Here is a 19,663-nt window from a genome sequence, read left to right on the forward strand (position 1 = left end):
AAGATGGAGAACGGCACAGAGGGCAAGAACTTCTACATCCCCATGAACAACCGGACGGGGCTTGTGAGGAGTCCTTTTGAGTACCCACAGTATTATTTGGCAGAGCCATGGCAATTCAAAATACTGTCTCTCTACATGCTCTTCCTGATGGGCACTGGCTTTCCCATCAACTTTCTGACACTGTTCGTCACAGCTCAGGACAAGAAGCTCCGGCAACCTCTCAACTTCATCCTGGTCAACTTGGCTGTGGCTGGACTGATCATGGTCTGCTTTGGATTCACAGTCACCTTTTATTCTTCCCTGATGGGCTATTTCTCTTTGGGACCCATGAGCTGTGCTATTGAGGGGTTCATGGCTACACTTGGAGGTAAAAGGAAAATGGATGTTTACTGGCCGTTATCATTATTATCGTACTGAAGAAAGTCTTCATTTCTTAAATGGAAGCTGTAAAACAGCACTAAGCTAGTACAACATATGGCAAGATTTGATGGTCCTCATCACAACTTATGTTCTCCTTCTTTTATCAACAGGTCAAGTTGCTCTGTGGTCTCTTGTGGTTCTAGCTGTTGAGAGATACGTTGTGGTCTGCAAACCAATGGGTAGTTTCAAATTTTCAGCCACCCACGCTGGAACAGGTTGTGCATTCACCTGGATCATGGCTGCCTCCTGTGCTGTCCCTCCTCTCGTTGGCTGGTCAAGGTAATTCCCCAAAACTAGAGGTGGAAGAACAAAGAATGGATACGTCTTTTATTGCAGAATTGACCACACTCTTACTTAGCAACCTATTTTTTCATCTTGTTCATTCTTCCAATTTGGTCTGCAAACATTTTACTCACCAACATCTTAACCAAGGTGTTGGGATGTAGTGCTGTTACTAGAATAGTTTTAGTAGAGATACAACACAGTCACATGATCACATAGTAGAACTAACACCCAGGTAAGCCATGTTATTTACACCACTGGATTAGAAAAGAAACACTAGTACAAGTAAAGGTTATCAGACAAATTACCTTTTGAAAACATCCAACATATTTCTCTGGTTCAACTTTGACCAAGCAAACTCCCAAAGTTGTGCAGGCGTACAGTTGTATACATTGGGTGATCATAACACAGCTCGGGTGTTTTTTTCCTTCATTTTCTCATCACAATGTTTAAGATGATCTTCAGATGGAGGTTTGTAAACAAGCAACAAATCTAACAACAACATAAACCAGAACAAATGTCTTTATAGTATATTCATGACTGTCGATACAGATGCTTATTCTTCAACATAGCATAGCTCAAACAAACATCTGTTTTTACCCATTAAGTTAAAACATGATGCAAATGTAAAAAAAGTGCCTAAACATGTGACTTCATTTATAATGCTCCAAAATATTGGAGAAAAAAGTTGTATAGGTGTATTTCGAAGCAATCTATCCATCCCATTAAACCGATCCCCACATTTCCATCCTCCTGATTCTTCACAAAAGTGGGTGAGGCTAGGTTCCAAGGTATAGGCGTGTCTTTCTTAAATCTACTTCAGCCACAAATAACATCTCATAGGATCAAATGACTCCAATCTTTATACTGTAGTTTCATATTTACCAAACAAATCAAATGATTTGCTCTTGTTTTTTTCTCATGGGAACAAATTGCCTTACTAGAGGGAATTAGTTCATCTGTTCAAGGATTTTAATCAATACTGATGACAGGCTACTGACTGACATTACCAACATTTGCTGTCACTGTTTTACTTATTAGACCTTAGCATCTGGTTAGCATTTTGTAGCCTTTGCAGATGCTTATTGGCTGTCTCACTTTAAGGTGATTGTCTTTGCTTTAAACAATGCATGCATCAAAACCTATTGTTTTGTTTGTTATTTTCTTATTCTTTTCCTGATTTCTCTCAAAGGTTAGACACAGAAAGGTTGCAACATGTAATATCAACATTTCTTATGTTGCATCCCACATTGCATGTTTTGTAATTGTAGGTACATTCCTGAGGGTATTCAGGTTTCCTGCGGACCAGACTACTACACCACGGCCCCGGGCTACAACAATGAATCATACGTCATGTACATGTTCACCTGCCACTTCTGTCTTCCTGTCTTCACCATCTGCTTCACTTATGGAAATTTAGTGTGCACAGTGAAGGCGGTAAGAGACAGTTACTTTATCTAATGAGATTTTTTTATATTGTTGATTTGAACCTTATCAATGTTAAAGAATATTGAATAACTGATGATGATTTTCAGGCCGCAGCCCAGCAGCAGGACTCTGTATCCACCCAAAAGGCTGAGAAGGAAGTGACACGTATGTGCATCCTGATGGTGTGTGGCTTCCTGGTGGCCTGGACTCCATATGCTAGCTTTGCTGCATGGATCTTCTTCAACAAGGGAGCTGCGTTCTCAGCAGCATCCATGGCTATCCCTGCTTTCTTCTCAAAGAGCTCAGCATTGTTCAATCCTATCATCTATGTGTTGATGAACAAACAGGTATGGTAAAACCAATATGGTAACACTATTTACCCTGTGTTATATGTAGATGTAAGGAGATATAAGGACATTTATGTTTATTAATGTATTTGCACTAATTATAACTTATCTTACACCAGTACACAAACAAGAGTACAACATACAGTATAACATAATCATATTTAATAATGTTCTGTATGTTGAAAAACCCAATATTTACAGTGTGCTATAAAACATTTATTAACACGTTTACAAATCATTCACAGAGTGGCTGCAAACAGTTTATAAGAGTGTTCAAAACACATGAAGACATGATGTTGTGTGACTCAACGTCCACTTACTCAATTTCTCCTTAGGCTTGCATTTCAGAATCATCTTAGTTGTCGTTGAGAGTGAAGAGAGCAAAGATGCATTTATAAATAATTACATATGCCAATGTAAATATAATTATAAGAAGTGCTTCATGAAACAAATATAACCAACAAACACTCATATACAGTGTGCAGACATATTTGATATTATTACAACTGTGTAATGTTATATTGCCAACTATTCATCATCTGTTTGTACACCAACTAGGAATACTTCACAGGAGGCATTATATATGTTGACAAATACATTAGTAAACACTTACAGCGGTCTTATAGCTGTTTACAAGGATTTGATAGTGTTATAAATCACATAGTTTATAATTCAACTGTTGAAAAAGTGTTACTGTTCAGTGTCCAATGATTCCTCATTTAAATCATACCTTGTACTTTGTTTTCAGTTCCGTAACTGTATGCTGAGCACTATTGGAATGGGTGGCATGGTGGAGGATGAGACCTCAGTCTCTACCAGCAAGACAGAAGTGTCCTCTGTTTCCTAAACCCCAATGGATCTCAACAACTCAAATGGATTTTTTTCACATGGACTAATGACAAGTATATACAGACAGTGGTGTCATTTGGTTACATACAGTAGGGTTTCCAAGAAATACTGCAGGTTTACAAGTCATCTACAATCGAGTATGGTATTTCAAGCTTGCACCATATACAAAGCCATCAGTTTTCAATCTCACGGTGACCCGGACCAGTTATTTCTGCTGTCAAAATAAAGGAAACATCAGCGATACTGCGAAACCAATAAACGGAACGTGCTTTGTTATCTGGCAGGAAATCAATCCGGTTGGCTCCATGAATGCAGGGAGTGTTTTATATTTCTAATAACATCATCTCTCTAAAGCACTTATTTGGTTCCGCTTTATTGACTTTTATTTTTGGGGGGTCCATGATTTATTTTCTTAACCAATTGTACATATATTTTATAAATGCTTATAAAATTGTAAATGTAGTCTAATAAATTCATGCATGCACATGTGTTTGTTTATTGTTATTTTTGATGAATCACAGTAGTTTAAAGTGTAGCAGAACTGTAGTTCTTTCTGGCTGTACACACTGTACAAGAAACACCCATGGCAATTATTGTCCCTGCTCGTATGTGCAGCTGTTATGTTGGGCCAACGATTTGCATGCGCACATAGAGAAAATCTATGATTAAGATTGGGTAGCAGATCTCACGGTCCAAAGACATTCAAAACGGTTGAACTGTTGACTGAGTGTTTTTGTGGTTTTCTGTCCATATGTTTCAGCCCTGTGATAGATTGGCGATCTGTCCAAGTTGTACCACACCTCTTGCTCAATGTGAGTTAGGATTTACTCCAGCCCTACTCTCAGGGCCGGACTGAGGACATAATTCAGGCCGGGAATCTAACGCCAGGCAATCTCTCACTCTTTTGTATCTTTTGTTTGGGGAAGTTACCTCTAATAATTAATTAAAACCCCTGGACTTTAAAAGCTCATAATGTGTTATAGCAAGATTTTTGCTCATGTTCAAAACGTTCCACACATTCAAAACATATCCCAGATATTTGTGCTCTCTGAGAAGCAGCGAATAAAGTCACAATATTTTGAGGAAATTGTATACTTTATAACCGGTATGTTCGGCCTCTACAACCCCTACAACCAAAGCAATGAGTTTCCACATCAGTCCCTCTGAAATAAATAACTTTAGCAGCAAGCCCCGATCTCTCTCTTCCACTGCTGCATGGTGTCCCTGTTCTTACTGAATGTTCGCTGAGTGCAGAGTGTTGCCTCATTCATTCATTCAGTATTTGTAGTATCATCATGATATTGAAATATTTATGGTGATATATATTAGATTTTCTGGAAAATCAATTGAGAAATTGTGAATGCATCAAATAACCAGACATGAATCTGTTTTACGCAAATCCAGCAAATTAAATAAGATGAAGTATCACAGAACTTCAAATGAATGCAAAAATAATATACAAATTCTATATTACCATAAAGTATCCCTATTTATTGATTTAAACATTGGCTATTAACAGAATATTTTACCAAATTAAAATAATAATGTAATGTATAGCCTCTCAGTTTATATAATTGTATTGCCTTATTTTTCACTTTTAGGCCAGGAAATAGGAATATATAAAGCTATTAGCCTTAAAATAAGCCCAGTTGGTTTTTTGCCTCTTCCTGCACTGTGATATTTATTTATCTCTGTTATGTTTGTTTATTTTTATTTTATTGTTTAAATTGTGAATAATAAATAAGCTAAACTAAACTATTATCAATGCATACACCTAAGCAGACTATTCGATAATCTCAAAAGTGGTAACCCTGTGTGAATGGTAAAGTAATTTATTATTGGGTTTTCTTTTTAGTTTTGTGATGACCCCTCCCTTCCACCAGGGGTCTGTGTCTGTTTCCTCTCAGGATGTTGATCGGCAGCTAACGAGCCCCGCCTGAGCCTGCTGGGTTGGTCCCAGCTATAAAGGCTGCCCCGCTTCTTTGGCTGTGGTGCCTCTCTGCGCAGTTCCTCCCTGGGCATCTCCTCTCTGCCTCCTGTTTGGAGGACCTGGCTGGTTGTTTGTTTAGTTTAGTTCTGTTAGTTGGTTCATTAAATAAATAACTATTTATTACTTTTATCACTCGTCTTGTCTCCCTCATATTGCGGCCTTTTGAGCCGGGTCGTGACAGTTTCGACTAAAAACTTGATTGAACCTTGTTAGCTCCTGTTCCCATACTTTCACATGTTGTTCCTATTTTATATTAATTATATATTATATATTTAATTGTTATTAAAATCTAATCCGACCATCACCATGTAATCTCAACTGTTCCTTTATCTGTTTCAGAATAATCAAGGGTCTGCATTCAATATAAAACGCCAAATGTCCACTTTTCTGAGCCAGTAAAAGGTAAATAACAATTGCAACACTCTGGTGTTCTTATCCCTAGTTATATCTTATCCTTATTAATTGGATTAACCTGACTAGATTTACCACACCGTCATGATCCTGTCACCGTGATGACGCTCCACAGGCCGAGCACAGAGGCATGTATAAGGCCAGACTGAGACTTAGATAAAGAGCATTTAGTCAACCAGTTTAGCTCTGAACAACATGAACAAGAGAAACACAAACATCTCTATGAGTTTCATAAAACCCATTTAGATACTGATAAACATAACAGTTTGTTGTTTGTCTCATGAATAAACACCTTTTCATAGTATTGGCAGACACTTATGGCCTGTAGTCTGAAATTAACTCAGTATGACAACACATATTTATGCATGCATTTATTTATCTATATTCATTTATATATATATACAATGTTTACAGTTCATGATGACCAACTCAGCAAGTGACAAAAATATAGTTTCGATTTTATATAGTTGCTCATTTTGAAAATACAGGACAAAATGTGCTCCCCCTGATAAAAGAGAGAAAGAAAATATTGTGGCAATCAAACCACATGTTCTTTAAGGATATTATGTAGATTCAATGGTGTCAAATAACTAAAACATTTCAGGGGCTGCTATGCCTCTGACCGCAGGGGGAGTCAAAGTGAGCATCCACATACATGTGTTCACAGATCTTCCCATTATTTGCATGATTTTGAATTCACATCGACATGACAAACAGTTTTCATCATCCTTCAAATAAAATATGAGAAAAGAGTTTGTTGCTGGAGCCGTTCATCACTGGTCAAGTAGTCCAGACATCTCTGAACTTCAGTCAGTCCACATCCAGGGTTATTCCCAACAAAAGAGACAATAGAAAAATAAAATGTCCAGGTACATGAAAATGTCTCTATATTTAAGAGACAGAGGACACTTCTGTCTTGCTGGCAGAGACTGAGGATTCATCCTCCACCATGCCGCCCATTCCAATAGTGCTCAGCATGCAGTTACGGAACTGAAAATAAGAGCAAAGACAGCAACGTCAGACACAAGTTCACGGCTTACAGATTGAGCAAAGAAGAAACGCAAATTCTAGAAACTTGACAATAAATTGAGCCAACCTGTTTGTTCAACAGCACGTAGATAATAGGGTTGTACAGGGCTGAGCTCTTTGCAAAGAAGGCAGGGATAGCTGCTGTCGGGGCTGTGAAGGAAGCTCCCTTGTTCAAGAAGATCCAACCGGCAAAACTGGCATATGGCACCCAGGCTACTAGGAAGCCTATGACCATCAAGATGCACATACGGGTCACTTCCCTCTCAGCTTTCTGGGTAGACTCCGACTCCTGCTGCTGGGCTGCAGCCTGAAGTGTTTGATAAAATAAAAGATCAGCTCATTAAATAAGTTTGTCTTTATATAGTCGTGTACATTTATTTTTGTATATCTGAATGTCAATGATAGATACAAAGAAAATGCCTAAATAGTGTATAAATATCGTAAACTTCACTTACAGCTTTGACTGTCAGCACAAGGCTTCCATAAGTGAAGAAAATGACGAAGACAGGAGTGAAGAAGTGGACGACAAACATGTACTTGACGTATGATTCATTGTTGAAGCCTGGAGCCAGAGTGTAGTAGTCAGGTCCACAGGAGCACTGCATGCCCTCAGGAATGTACCTGTGTGCAGTTTAAGAAAAACATTAATACACATATGTATTCAGTTTTATCAACAGATATTTACCCTCTGCATCTACAGTATCAAGACAATCTGAATGGTGTGTTTGAGAGGTTTAAAAATATATAAATCTTTGTAGAGCACTTTAAAATAGAAATCCATATTAAACTAAAAGGTAAGATTTAAAAGAATGTGCTAATTACCTGGACCAGCCAAAGAGAGGGGGGGCAGCACATGCCATAGCCATGATCCAGGTGAAAAGGACTCCAGCTCCTGCATGAGTACCAGAGAACTTGAAGCTTCCCATGGGTTTGCAGACTACGATGTATCTTTCAACAGCAAGGACTACCAGGGACCAGAGAGCAACTTGACCTGTCGAGAGAAAAGTAAAATTAATTCATATGAAGCAATATGCTTTTTCTTTTTTTCAAACACATTGAAGACACCCTGAAAAAGGTAACTTCTTGATTCACATTATTACCTCCTAGCGTAGCCATGAATCCCTCAATAGCACAGCAAGTGGCTCCAAGAATGAAGTAGCCGTTGACAGCAGATATGATGGTGATGGTGAATCCGAAGGCGCACATGATCAGTCCAGCCACAGCCAGGTTGACCAGGATGTAGTTGAGAGGTTGCCGGAGCTTCTTGTTCTGAGCTGTGACGAACAAAGTCAGACCGTTGATCGGAGTTCCAGTGCAGATCAGGAAGAACATGTAGAAGGCTAGAAGCTTGAACATGATGGGATCAGCCAAATAATACTGTTGGTATTCATAGGGACTTCTAACAACCCCAGTCCTGTTGGACATGGGGATGTAGAAGTTCTTGCCCTCTGTGCCATTGGGCTCGATTCCTCCTTCCCAAACCATTTTCACTAGTCTGTTGTCCTGTTGAGCTTATTCGCCTAAAGAACCAAAGGGTGTTGGTGGACTCGACAGTCAGAGTTGCACAGTCTGATTTTTATACCTCCCCACTAACCCTATCTTCAAAGTGCCAACATGGGATTAAAGGACACAAATTGAAAGAGGACAGTAATTCATCTTAACACCGGATAGAGAAGTCTGGACACGAAGTAATTTGCTCCACTTTACTGGTCCGGGAGAATTCTTCTAATCCTGATTAAAGAATCTGAATTAAGATCAGTCAACATGTCTTATAACACTATCTAGTAAGTTTACTCTAAATAACCTAATTAAATCTGGAATCACATGTCTATATACATTTATGATTAAGTTTAACAATAGACCCTTCTTTAATTACTCGTATGTGAGGATGATCCATGAACATGGACTTGACCTATGCTTGTGCTGAGCCAAGGCGAAAATCCTTATCTCTATTACTATTTTTTTTTAAACTTTTCTTTCTTCCCTATTTTTTATATTTTTGGCAGATAAATCATTTCCTTATTTCCTTTACTTTTTCAGCCAATACACATCATGTTGAATGTCTATGTGTGTGTCTTTCCAGCCAGTAATAAACCATTTTTACTGTCCGTCTCCATATGGAGGAACTGTTTGTGTCATTATCTCAACTGGATTAACTTCATTGTCTCACCTGCATTGACCTGGCTGAGATCTAGCGAAAGCTTATTGTCACAGCTTAGAAAGAAAATGTCAGTTACCGACTTCTCTAATTTGTTATTTTAACTAAGCCACAGCATCATTATCAGTGAACCAGAACATACAGTGATAATTAAAACCAACAAGCTCACTAACCTGCAAGCATGTCTTAAGGACATAAAAACCTGGATGACCTGCAACTTCCTGATGTTAAACTCAGACAAAACTGAAGTTATTATACTACGCCCAGAACACCTCCGACATCAGTTATCTAATGATATAGTTTCTCTAGATGGCATTGCGCTGGCATCCAGCAGCACCGTAAAGAACCTCAGAGTTACCTTTGATCAGGATATGTCCTTTAACTCCCACTTAAAACAAATTTCAAGGACTGCCTTTTTCACCTATGTAATATGTCAAAAATCAGGCACATCCTGTCTCAAAGCGATGCAGAGAAATGAGTTCATGCATTTGTTACCTCGATTACTGCGATTCCTTATTATCAGGCTGCTCTAATAAGTCTCTTAAATCTCTCCAGTTGCTTCAGAATGCTGCAGCTCGTGTACTAACTAAACCTAAGAAAAGAGATCATATCTCTCCTGTATTAGCTTCTCTGCGCTGGCTCCCTGTAAAATCTAGAATAGAATTTAAAATCCTTTTACTTACCTACAAAGCCCTAATTGGTCAGGCACCATCATATCTTAAAGAGCTTAGAGTACCATATCACCCTACTAGAGAGCTGCACTCCCTAAATTCAGGGTTACTTGTGGTTCCTAGAGTCTTAAAAAGTAGGATGGGAGCCAGAGCTTCAGTTATCAAGCTTCTCTTTTGTGGAACCAGCTTCCAGTTTCATTCCGGGGGGCAGACACACTCACCACATTTAAGAGTAGGCTTAAGACTTTCCTTTTTGATAGTGCTTATAGTTGGGGCTGGCTCAGGTTTGCCTTTGACTAGCCCCTAGATAAGCTGGTATAGGCCTAGACTACCGGGGGACTTCCTAGGATACACTGAGCTCCTCTCTCCTCTTCTTCATCTCCTTTTGTATGAATTGATGTCCCATTACTGCACATTACTGACTTTGCTTCTTCACCAGAGTCTCTGTGCTTTCTCGCCTCGCAGGTTCCCGTAGATCCTGGTTATACCTGGACCCTGGTCTTGCCTCCTGCCGTGGTTCTGTCATATACATTGAATGTGTTATAACTCTGTTATGCTGTTCATTCTGTACACATCACATCTATTGCACTTCTTAAAAGTAGCATGTTCTTAAAAGTCAAAGACATTTAAATACCTCACTTAAGACAGATAATAGTTAAAACAACTGGCAAATTTGGCCAGTAGTAGTAGACTGCAGTTGCACTACATTTCTCTATGTTCACCATAGAGGATGCCAACAGATGATCCACCATTTTTAATTCACTGCAAGGAAAAGCTGCTTGTTGCATACATCCAGTTGAATGTAGTCCATGCTTGGTAAATTAGGCTTTTGCTCATTAATGTAGTTTATTTTGCTTATTGTATGTAGTTTATGCTTGTTTTTATTTTATTTATTTAACCTTTATTTAACCAGGTAAAATCAATTGAGAACCAATTCTCATTTTCAATGATGACCTGGCCAAGAGGCAGTAGCACAGTCCACACAAGTTACACAAACAACACAGATACAATACAGTATGACAAGCAATGGAAAAATGACTAAAAACAACCTAGATAAAATAATAAACACTATTTACATATTAAAAGGCAGATTACTGGATGTTATTTGTAAAAAAAAAATGGAAGAAAGAAAGAGAATTGAGGGCTGGTCAACAAGTACAGCAGTCAACTATAACTTGTTGCAGCTTATGTTTGAACATGTTGAGAGAGGTGAGAGCTGTTAGTTTGAGTGTGTTTTGTAGTGAGTTCCAGTCCTTTGCAGCGGCAAAATGAAAAGAGTTATGACCAAACACAGTACGGACTTTTGGAATGATGAGCCTAATGAAGTCACTGGATCTTAAATGCCGATTGCTGTCAGAAATGCGCAGAAGATTTGAGAGGTAATGAGGAGTCATTCCCAAAATGGATTTATAGACCACGAGCAGCCAGTGTTGTAGCCGCCTGGTATGAAGGGAGGGCCAATCCACCAATCTGTAAAGAGCACAGTGGTGGGTGGTGAAGGGTGCACATGTGGTAAAACGGATTGCTGAGTGGTGGAGTGTGTCCAGTTTTCTGAGGGTGGTCTTTGATGCCATTTTATAAATTATATCGCCGTAATCAAATAGAGGAAGGATGGTCATTTTCACAAGGGTGAATTTGGCAGAGTGTGTGAAGGAGGCCTTGTTTCGATACAGGAAACCCAGTCTAGCTTTGACTTTAGCCAGGAGGTTATTGATGTGTATGTTAAATGAGAGAGACGAGTCCAACCAGAATCCAAGGTATTTGTAGGAGCTGACAAACTCCAGCTCTGAGCCATCAGCACTGTAGACCTTGGGAGGGCTGGGAATGATGAGGTTTTTCCGGTCAAACAGCATACATTTGGTCTTTTTGGGGTTGAGGAGCAGGTGGAGGCTGTGGAGAGACTGTTGGATGGAGGTGAGGCTTTGTTGAAGAGTGGACACAGCAGAGTAGAGTGAGGGACCAGCTGAATATATGATGGTGTCATCAGCATACAAATGAATCAAGGAATTTCCAGCAGCTTTTGCTACATCGTTAATATAAATGGAAAACAAAATAGGGCCTAAGATGGAGCCTTGAGGGACACCTTTAGAGATGGTAAGCGGTTCAGACATGATGTTTTCAGTCTTCACCCGCTGGACACGACCAGCCAAGTAGCTAGCAAACCAGTTGCAACAACTACTGGACAAGCCAATGCTGGTAAGTCTTTGCAGGAGAATGTTATGGTTGACCGAGTCAAAAGCCTTGGCTAGATCTATGAAGGCAGCTACACAAGTCTGTTTGTTGTCTATGGCGGTGATGACGTCATCAAGGACCTTCAGTGTAGCGGTGGTACATCCGTGGCCTTTCCTAAACCCAGACTGCAGGTCAGACAAAATATGATTTGAGTCAATGAAGTGAATTAGTTGTTTATGTACCAGTTTCTCTATGACTTTGGCCAGACAGGGCAAAATGGAAATCGGCCTGTAGCAGTTCGGGTCAGAGCCAGAGCCTCCTTTAAAGAGGGGAAGAATCGTAGCCAATTTCCAGTCAAGGGGGAAAACAGACAAATTAAATGATAGGTTAAACAGGCTTGTAATAGGGGAAGCAATAATATGAGCGGCTGATTTTAAAAACACAGGGTCAATCCCATCAGAACCAGCTGACTTGTTTGAATCTAACTTAATAAGTTCATCCAGGACTTCCGAAACCTTAACAGGTTGAAGGGAGAAGCTGGTAACGCTGGGTGATGAAGTAGGCGTGTTAGATGAATCTATTTCAGGGGCAACTGCATCAAAGAAATTAGACGATTTCACGAAATGTTGGTTGAAGTGTGTGGCCATGCGTTGTTTATCAGTAACAACAATGTCATCAAAAATCATAGAAGTGGGTAGATACGGAGAAGCAAGTTTGTTTTCCATGGATTTGACTGTTTTCCAAAATTTCTTGCCGTCAGAGCCAGTGGATGAGAATTCTTCTTTGAAATGACTGATTTTAGCTTTCCTGATCGCCTGTTTTGTTTTGTTCCTGCATTGTCTGAAGGCCAGCCAGTCGGCAGCAGACTGAGAAGACGTCGCCCTCCGCCATAAGGTGCTTTTTAGGCAGATCAAAGCCGCGAAATCGTGACTAAACCAGGGGCTGTAGCGATTCTTCGTCCGAAATCGTTTCAATGGGGCGTGTTTCTCAATGATTAGGCTAAAGGTGTTTTTGAAATAAGACCAGGCATCCTCCACTGAGGGGATAAGATTGATTCTTTCCCAGGACGCAGCTGCAACATCTTGCAGGAAGGCCTGATTGGCAAAGTTTTTCAGTGAGCGCTTGGTCACAATCACCGGTGGACGTTTGACAGAGAGGCCGGAGCGAACGCATGCAATAGCACAGTGGTCACTCAAGTCTTGACTGAAGACTCCAGATCGGTAATTTGATGGAGTGTTAGTGAGAATAATATCAATCAGTGTGGCAGATGACGGTGATTTCAAATTATATCTGGTTGGCTCAGATACAATTTGAAAGAGGTTTAAAGCATCAAATTGCTGTGTAACTAAATCAGGGGGGTTGATCATATTCCAGTTTAGGTCACCCAAAAGGACAAACTCAGAGGAAATGTGAGGGGCCAGCAGTTCACCGAGAGCTCTTAATGTGCATGCTGGAGCAGAGGGTGGTCTATAGCAAACAGCAACAGACAGAGTGAAATTTGTTGACAGTTTAAGTTTTAACAGTAACAGTTCAAATTGCTTGGGGACTGATTTAGACAGCGTAACAGAACATTGCAAATGGTCTTTTACAAATATAGCCACGCCGCCACCCTTGGTGGATCTATCCTGACGAAAGACGTTGTAACCCGGTATTCGAATTTCTAGATCCGAGACACCTTTCTTAAGCCATGATTCAGAGACAGCCAGAACATCAGGGTTTGCAGTGTGCACCCAAGATTTTAAATAGTCATGTTTTGGCAACAAACTACAGATATTGACATGTAAAAAGCCCAATGATTTACGATCACAAAAATCATTAAATGACAGTTTGGAGACAGTGGGACCATGGATAGCGGGCCCTGGGTTTGGGTGAACATTTCCAGAGATGAACAACATGAGAATGATTAACACACGTCTGAGGACAGTGCTAAAATGTTGCATATGTTTATCTTTCATTGACGGTTTGGTCGAAATTAAAGAGGAGGAGTCATGGAACTGCTGCAATAACATGTAAGAGTACAAAGGAATAAGCTTTGTTACAAACCAAGTAGGAAGTCCAAAAGTCTTTGTAAACCAGAAGGAAGAAATGTCCCTGGTTGATAAACTGAAGCCCAATGTACCAATACCGTTAGAAAGGATGGCAGTCTCCTGTGTGTACCTGCTAGAACGGCAGGTTGTATGAGCTGATGTGATCCAGAGAATAAAAATGATTGTGAGCCAAAAAGGCCGGGAAGGTTTTAGTGGATGAAACATGTCCACTAATTAATGTTTAACGTAGTTGTTGCTTGTGTGCTGTAGTTCTTTTCTTGTTTCCTGCATGCCAAGTGTCCTTGGGTTAATTGAAGGGCGCTTAACTGTTTGTTACCATTAATACGACTTAAAAGTAACTCTAATTAATTGAATTAAGTGCCGGGTGATTGCGCACATCCACAAACAAGCTCATCATGTTCATCCAATTATTGAAGATGTTAAAAGTATCAAGGATCAGAACTTCTACATTCTTGTGTCCAACAGCGAGTGTGAGAAGTCTTTATGAGTAACCACCGTTTTATCTGGTAAATCGTCATACGTTTCTGCATGTTTGTTTCGATCTGAACTTGGACTTCCATTGTTCCTGAACCAAGATCAAACAACCTCTCATCTAAATCCCGGTCAGCTCAGCAGTGGGAGGACTGAAGATGAGTTGCTTTGGGGTCATCTTCACCAAACCAAATAACTGACTAGCTAGGGATTCACAACCACACATGGAGGTAAAGTACAAGAGATGGTGACTGATATGCGTGGGTGGATTATTCTTTTTGTTGTTGTTTTGTGTCTTTTTGCAGTAATTACACATATCTCTGTGGTTCTTATCTCTTCAGTTTATGTCTCCTTGTAGTCACGTTGTGTCTAATTGTAGTTCATTTGTGTTTCTTTGTAAATATTTTGTGTCCTTTTGTGATCATTTTGTTGTCAGTTTATGTCTCTTTGGAGTCATTGTATCTTCTTGTTCATGTTGGGTGTATTTGTACTTTATTGGTGTCTCTTTGTAAACAATTTGTGTCTCTTTGCTGTTGCTTTGCTCCCTTTTAGTCGTTTAATATTTGTCGTAGTTAAGTCTCTCCGTGTCTCTTTGTCGTCGTTTTGTGTCTATTTGTAGTAGTTTTATCCATCCATGCTAATAACAGATATTAGTTGCCTCTAGACTATTTAATAAATCCTGGTAAGATGTTTGTGTTAATCAGCTAATTTTCTGTTGTGTCAAAATATCAATTTACAGTCGTTGTAGATTACAGACTGAGCAGATGATGCTTGAATTTCAAGTTATCAAGTTTATATTAATTCAGTCACAAAAATATCTTTAAAGTAAGTTTATAAAGATTATAGAAATAAACCTACTTGTACTGCAAATAATGTAAAAACTGTCATGCATATGTTTCTCTATTGAATCTTCACATATGGTTTTACTTACACTTTAAATATACACAGCAGCACCATACCACTAAAATTACTATTACGGCTGCAACTACTGTTCACCACTACTACTACACTTCCTTTATATGTTGTATGTATCATTATAAAGCTTTAAAATGTTGTCTATTGTCAAAGATATGTGATGATTTATTCCTTGCCCTGTATTCCAATGCTGGCTGGTGAGAGATACAATACATTTTTGTCCACACACCAAAGTGCAGGCGTGAGAATGCAGTGAGGACCAAAGTGCAGTTTGTGTCAAAAGACTGAAGACAAGTTTGATGAATATATTATTTTCAAAACAAAAACAAAAATTGTTGTATTATGGCCTCCAAGGCCCTGAAAACAACAAATGTAATGCCTCAGGCAGAGGCAGTCGTGAAAGGTGAACCCAGGACTCTACAAACAGGAAACAAAAGCAACTAATATTGTTGTTGCTCCCATTCGTTGTATCAGCACCTTGGAGAGCACCTACAGTCCTGACAGCAGTGTTGAGGACGTCACAGAGACAGAGCTACTGCCAACATGAGACAAGTGAAAGCATACTCAGCACACACTACCAAGTCTTCAGAATTACAGCCTTATATTTGAAGGGTGAACTATATTGGTGCAAAGAGAATGTACGTTAATTAAGATCGTAGGCAGAAAATCATTTTTATTCTTCAGCTATGGGGGCATTTTACTGACATTCAGCTGTAGGGAAGTTTATATTTTTCACAACTCGTTTGGAACTTTTTTGTGTGAACCCCCACAAGTGCAAAACGATTCTTGAAGATGTTCATCTCCATGTAAATCAGGTCCTTGTCAGGCTACCTACGATGCCTTGAACATCACATTTAATGTCTTCTAAAACACTTCAAAATTCAGCACAGAAAGAAGTAATGCGTCTTGATGGTCACCGGCTTCCTGGTTGTCTGGAAGCCAGACTTTCACAGGTTGGATCTTCGGGAAACAATGAAGCTGCTTTCACTGACTCAACAGCAGTAATCCCTACCTTCTTTTTAAAGCGCTCAGCTCTATTTAATCCGGTTGCCCAGTTGAGAGAACAAGTTGCTTTTCAAACAAAATGCAAAACCAGAGCCTGCCAGCAGCCCGGAATTGACGAACAAGCTTTTTTTTGTTTCTTGTTTATTTGTATTATTTGTTTAGCTTTACGGCAGTGTTGTTGACGTTTCATTTCCATAAGTGTAAATGCATGCTCACTACTGAGATTATAGTTAATAGGTTCAAGATGAAATTTATAAGAGTATAGCAGTTAGACCAGGGGTCACCAACCTTTTTTAAACTGAGAGCTACTTCAAGGGCACCGAGTAGTAGGAAGGGCTACTTATTTGATACAAACTTCCTGAATAACAAAGTTGGACAGATCACCATTTAATAATAATATTATATGTGAAGAGACTGTTTGATCACATGTCAGTTAATTATTCCTCACAATAATTATTAATAATGATTTCCACAAGAATGATGGTACAGCTACACATACATATTTAAACATGCAACTTTTATTTCTGTTAATCTGTTTCAACATTTGAAAGTCAGAGGTATCACATCTCTGATATTTTTGTATCATCACATGATCAAAGCCGGTTACTTTTTGCACATAGCGCCTGCTGGTGAATGATCCAGTGGTAATGTAGAAATTTTGCGAAGTCTGGGTCACCTTTGCATTGCGCAATGAAGCCTGCATGCCGGCCCGTCATCGCGGGAGCCCCGTCTGTAGTCACCGACACCAGCTTTTCCAACGGTACCTTTGTCTCCACGAAGAAACTAGTAAAAAGTCTCGTCTATAGCCGAGCGTCTTCGGGCGCCCGCGTTCAAACCTCTAGTCTGGGCCTTTTCGGTCGGATTGCGTTGCCTCGCCTCTACCCCCGCCACCCCTGTGTTGTTGCCCCGCGGCCTGTTCCGAGGATTTACAGACCTGACGACGGGGTGCGCTCGCGGCGTGCGTCTGGCGCCAACGGGAAGCGCCCGCCATTCGGAACCTGAAAACCTAATTAATCAAGAATGAAACATTTATAACTGTTGTTATGAACTGCATACTAATGAATTATTAATGTAGGAACAATGCTTTATAAATGATGAATTAAGTGTTTACTCATACTTAACTAATGCTTCATAGTGTGTAGTTATTATAAAGTGCTACCTGAAAATTAATGTTACTGTATTGTAATTGTGTACATGGTGAATTAAAAAAATATTTTTTTATAAACCACAGAGATAAGTGTGGCACTTTTTAATAGGCTGAAGTCAAAAGTCCTGTCATTTGCGACCTTAACCCTCTTGTAAATCATCCTTTAAACCAGATGATTTAATCTGGAAAATCCATCATTAATATTATAGTATTCTTTACTTTGGTACAATTTAATATGTAAGATTATTTACAGTTTAATCTAGCTTTGAAAAAAACATATTTTAGGTGATCAGGACGAGGCAACAGATACATGATTAAACTGACAAAATCATAAAAAAATCGAGAAACTTATTTTAGGACAACCTAAGACACATTTTAGTTTATAAACACATCATACATTTTGAGCTGTTTACTCAGATTTTGTTTTAGAAAACAGGGGTACAGCATGACTGTGGAAAATAACTATACATTTACTCAACTAGTACTTACAGCCGACTTAACTTGAGTGTTTCTATATTTACGTTTTACTCCACTACAATTATCTGACAGCTTTAGTTACTTTGCAGTTTATATTCCATATACCAAAAACTGTCAATGGATGAGATAAAATGCACTTCTAATTCCAACAGAAATAAAATAGTTAAACAAAATCCCGCTTACACTTGCGTCAGCAGTGCAATGATACTAGCCCATATATTTAACAATGTAATACAAAACAAATGTTTATTATGAGTGGTCTTGTTTTCATATTGTGCATTATGCTGTGAAGACTTAAGTACCCCTAAATGAAAGATATCAAATTTTACATCAGTCTATTATTGGGCTGCTTAAATAAATTTCAGCATGGACCCTATTTTGCCATGTTTGTTGTCTACATTACCAATGGGAGAGGACAGACAACAATTACTGAAATTGGTCCAGTATTGAGCGAGAGATCAGTAGAGCCTTGGGGCAAGCTGGCACTGCCATTTACATCCCTAAAAATGTTTTAAGATACCGATGCTACTCCAACCTATAAATGTAAATATTAATAATTCAGAGCGCTATTCGACACCAACTCTTGAACATATTAATACGATTTAAGTTTCCTACTTTTTGCAGCGTAGTTCCACAAGACTTTGCAGTGGGCTCAGCCTTTTGTTTTTCTGCTCCAGTTGGGGTCGACTCAAGGCTCTAAGCCGGTGATGATTCCCGTTAGGAAGCGATAGTTGCCGGTAGAAGGAGTCGGGAAACAGTGGTCCTCAGCTGGCCTCAGATGCCCACCCAGTGGGACAGGCAAATGTATTTGACACAGTAAAAAACAAACTGGATCAATTTCAAAGGTAAGGAAAAGCATTTAGTTTCTCTGTTGGGTCCTTTCCATAATGTTGGAAGCTAATTGACACAATTGCAAAAACTGTTGTCATTAGTCATTTAGACACAAACACATAGGAAAATAAGGTCCAGGTTGAAAAATGTTGTACGAATTAATTGGTTTAGCAAGAAAAATCAACAATTTTGGGTAAGGATCATAGTGCAACGGGTGAATCTATCCCTGAATTACGTTACAAAATCTGTTAAAATTCTATTAATTCCTAATGTTATAATGAGCAATGAACGAAAAAAAAAAGGTCAAAATAATAAAACGCTTCTGCCCAGAGAAGAGAGATACTGATCCCAGAAGTTCCTATGGCAACAGGACAGCCAGACAAAAAGGTTTAATCACAGTTTAGAGGTGACCGCGGGAGCAACACGCAGCCTGGCTTGAAGCGCTCTGGACTCATTTGAGGAAACTAACACAACACGCATTGTGAATGAGGCATCTACTGTAGGAATTTTCTCTCCATCAATGTTGATATAGTTTGCGTGGATCAATAGATTTTCAGTTAATTATTTGTCATCGGTGTGTTAAGAAAAGGAAATCCCCGAATTTATTTATTCACTTTAAAATTGCAATTAGTAATATCTTAAATAGATATATTTTCCAGGATGTCCTAAACTTAATTTCTAACATATATCACTTATAAGTAACTTATATAGTGCATATATATATATATATATACATACATATAGATGAAGAAATATGTTTGTAATTTAGAAACGTCACTGCCATTTGCACTTTCTTAAAGTCAATTAACAATCAGGCTTGAGCTGTCCATATCCTCACAATACTCCTGTAATCTAATTTGGCCAATTTGAGGATAACCCGGAGTAGGTATAAAAAACCGCACCCAGGACAGCGTAAGCCGTGGAAGTTGGCTTACACCACTTGTGACTGAGTGACTTTCCACACTTCGCCACTGTCCATCGATTGAAGCTCCAGCAGAAAAGGCAACTGAAA

General features: G+C 39.2%; 2 protein-coding genes across 2 annotated transcripts; one reads left to right on the forward strand and one right to left on the reverse strand.

Annotated features, from left to right (window-relative positions):
- On the forward strand, positions 1–3,324 carry LOC142970665 (green-sensitive opsin). Its single transcript, XM_076111036.1, has 5 exons — positions 1–367; positions 531–699; positions 1,974–2,139; positions 2,238–2,477; positions 3,226–3,324. The coding sequence occupies exons 1-5, from the start codon at positions 4–6 to the stop codon at positions 3,322–3,324; spliced, it is 1,038 nt and encodes a 345-aa protein (XP_075967151.1). The 5' UTR covers positions 1–3.
- A 3,294-nt stretch (positions 3,325–6,618) lies between these two features.
- Positions 6,619–8,241, reverse strand: LOC142970664 (green-sensitive opsin-like). The gene is made up of 5 exons (XM_076111035.1): positions 7,857–8,241; positions 7,579–7,747; positions 7,212–7,377; positions 6,824–7,063; positions 6,619–6,717 (listed from the first exon to the last, which is right to left on the reverse strand). The coding sequence occupies exons 1-5, from the start codon at positions 8,239–8,241 to the stop codon at positions 6,619–6,621; spliced, it is 1,059 nt and encodes a 352-aa protein (XP_075967150.1).
- Positions 8,242–19,663: the final 11,422 nt, after the last annotated feature.

Source organism: Anarhichas minor, unplaced genomic scaffold (assembly GCF_050575085.1).
Source record: "Anarhichas minor isolate MPS153535 unplaced genomic scaffold, ASM5057508v1 ptg000043l, whole genome shotgun sequence".
Taxonomy (NCBI): domain Eukaryota; kingdom Metazoa; phylum Chordata; class Actinopteri; order Perciformes; family Anarhichadidae; genus Anarhichas; species Anarhichas minor.

Coding starts and splice junctions, on each gene's coding strand:
- LOC142970665 (XM_076111036.1), top strand. CDS start 4: ATGGAGAACGGCACAGAGGGCAAGAACTTCTACATCCCCATGAACAAC. Junction 368..530: donor GTTCATGGCTACACTTGGAG/GTAAAAGGAAAA, acceptor TTTTATCAACAG/GTCAAGTTGCTCTGTGGTCT. Junction 2,478..3,225: donor ATGTGTTGATGAACAAACAG/GTATGGTAAAAC, acceptor CTTTGTTTTCAG/TTCCGTAACTGTATGCTGAG.
- LOC142970664 (XM_076111035.1), bottom strand. CDS start 8,241: ATGGTTTGGGAAGGAGGAATCGAGCCCAATGGCACAGAGGGCAAGAAC. Junction 7,748..7,856: donor ATTCATGGCTACGCTAGGAG/GTAATAATGTGA, acceptor TTCTCTCGACAG/GTCAAGTTGCTCTCTGGTCC. Junction 7,378..7,578: donor CCTCTCTTTGGCTGGTCCAG/GTAATTAGCACA, acceptor AACTGCACACAG/GTACATTCCTGAGGGCATGC.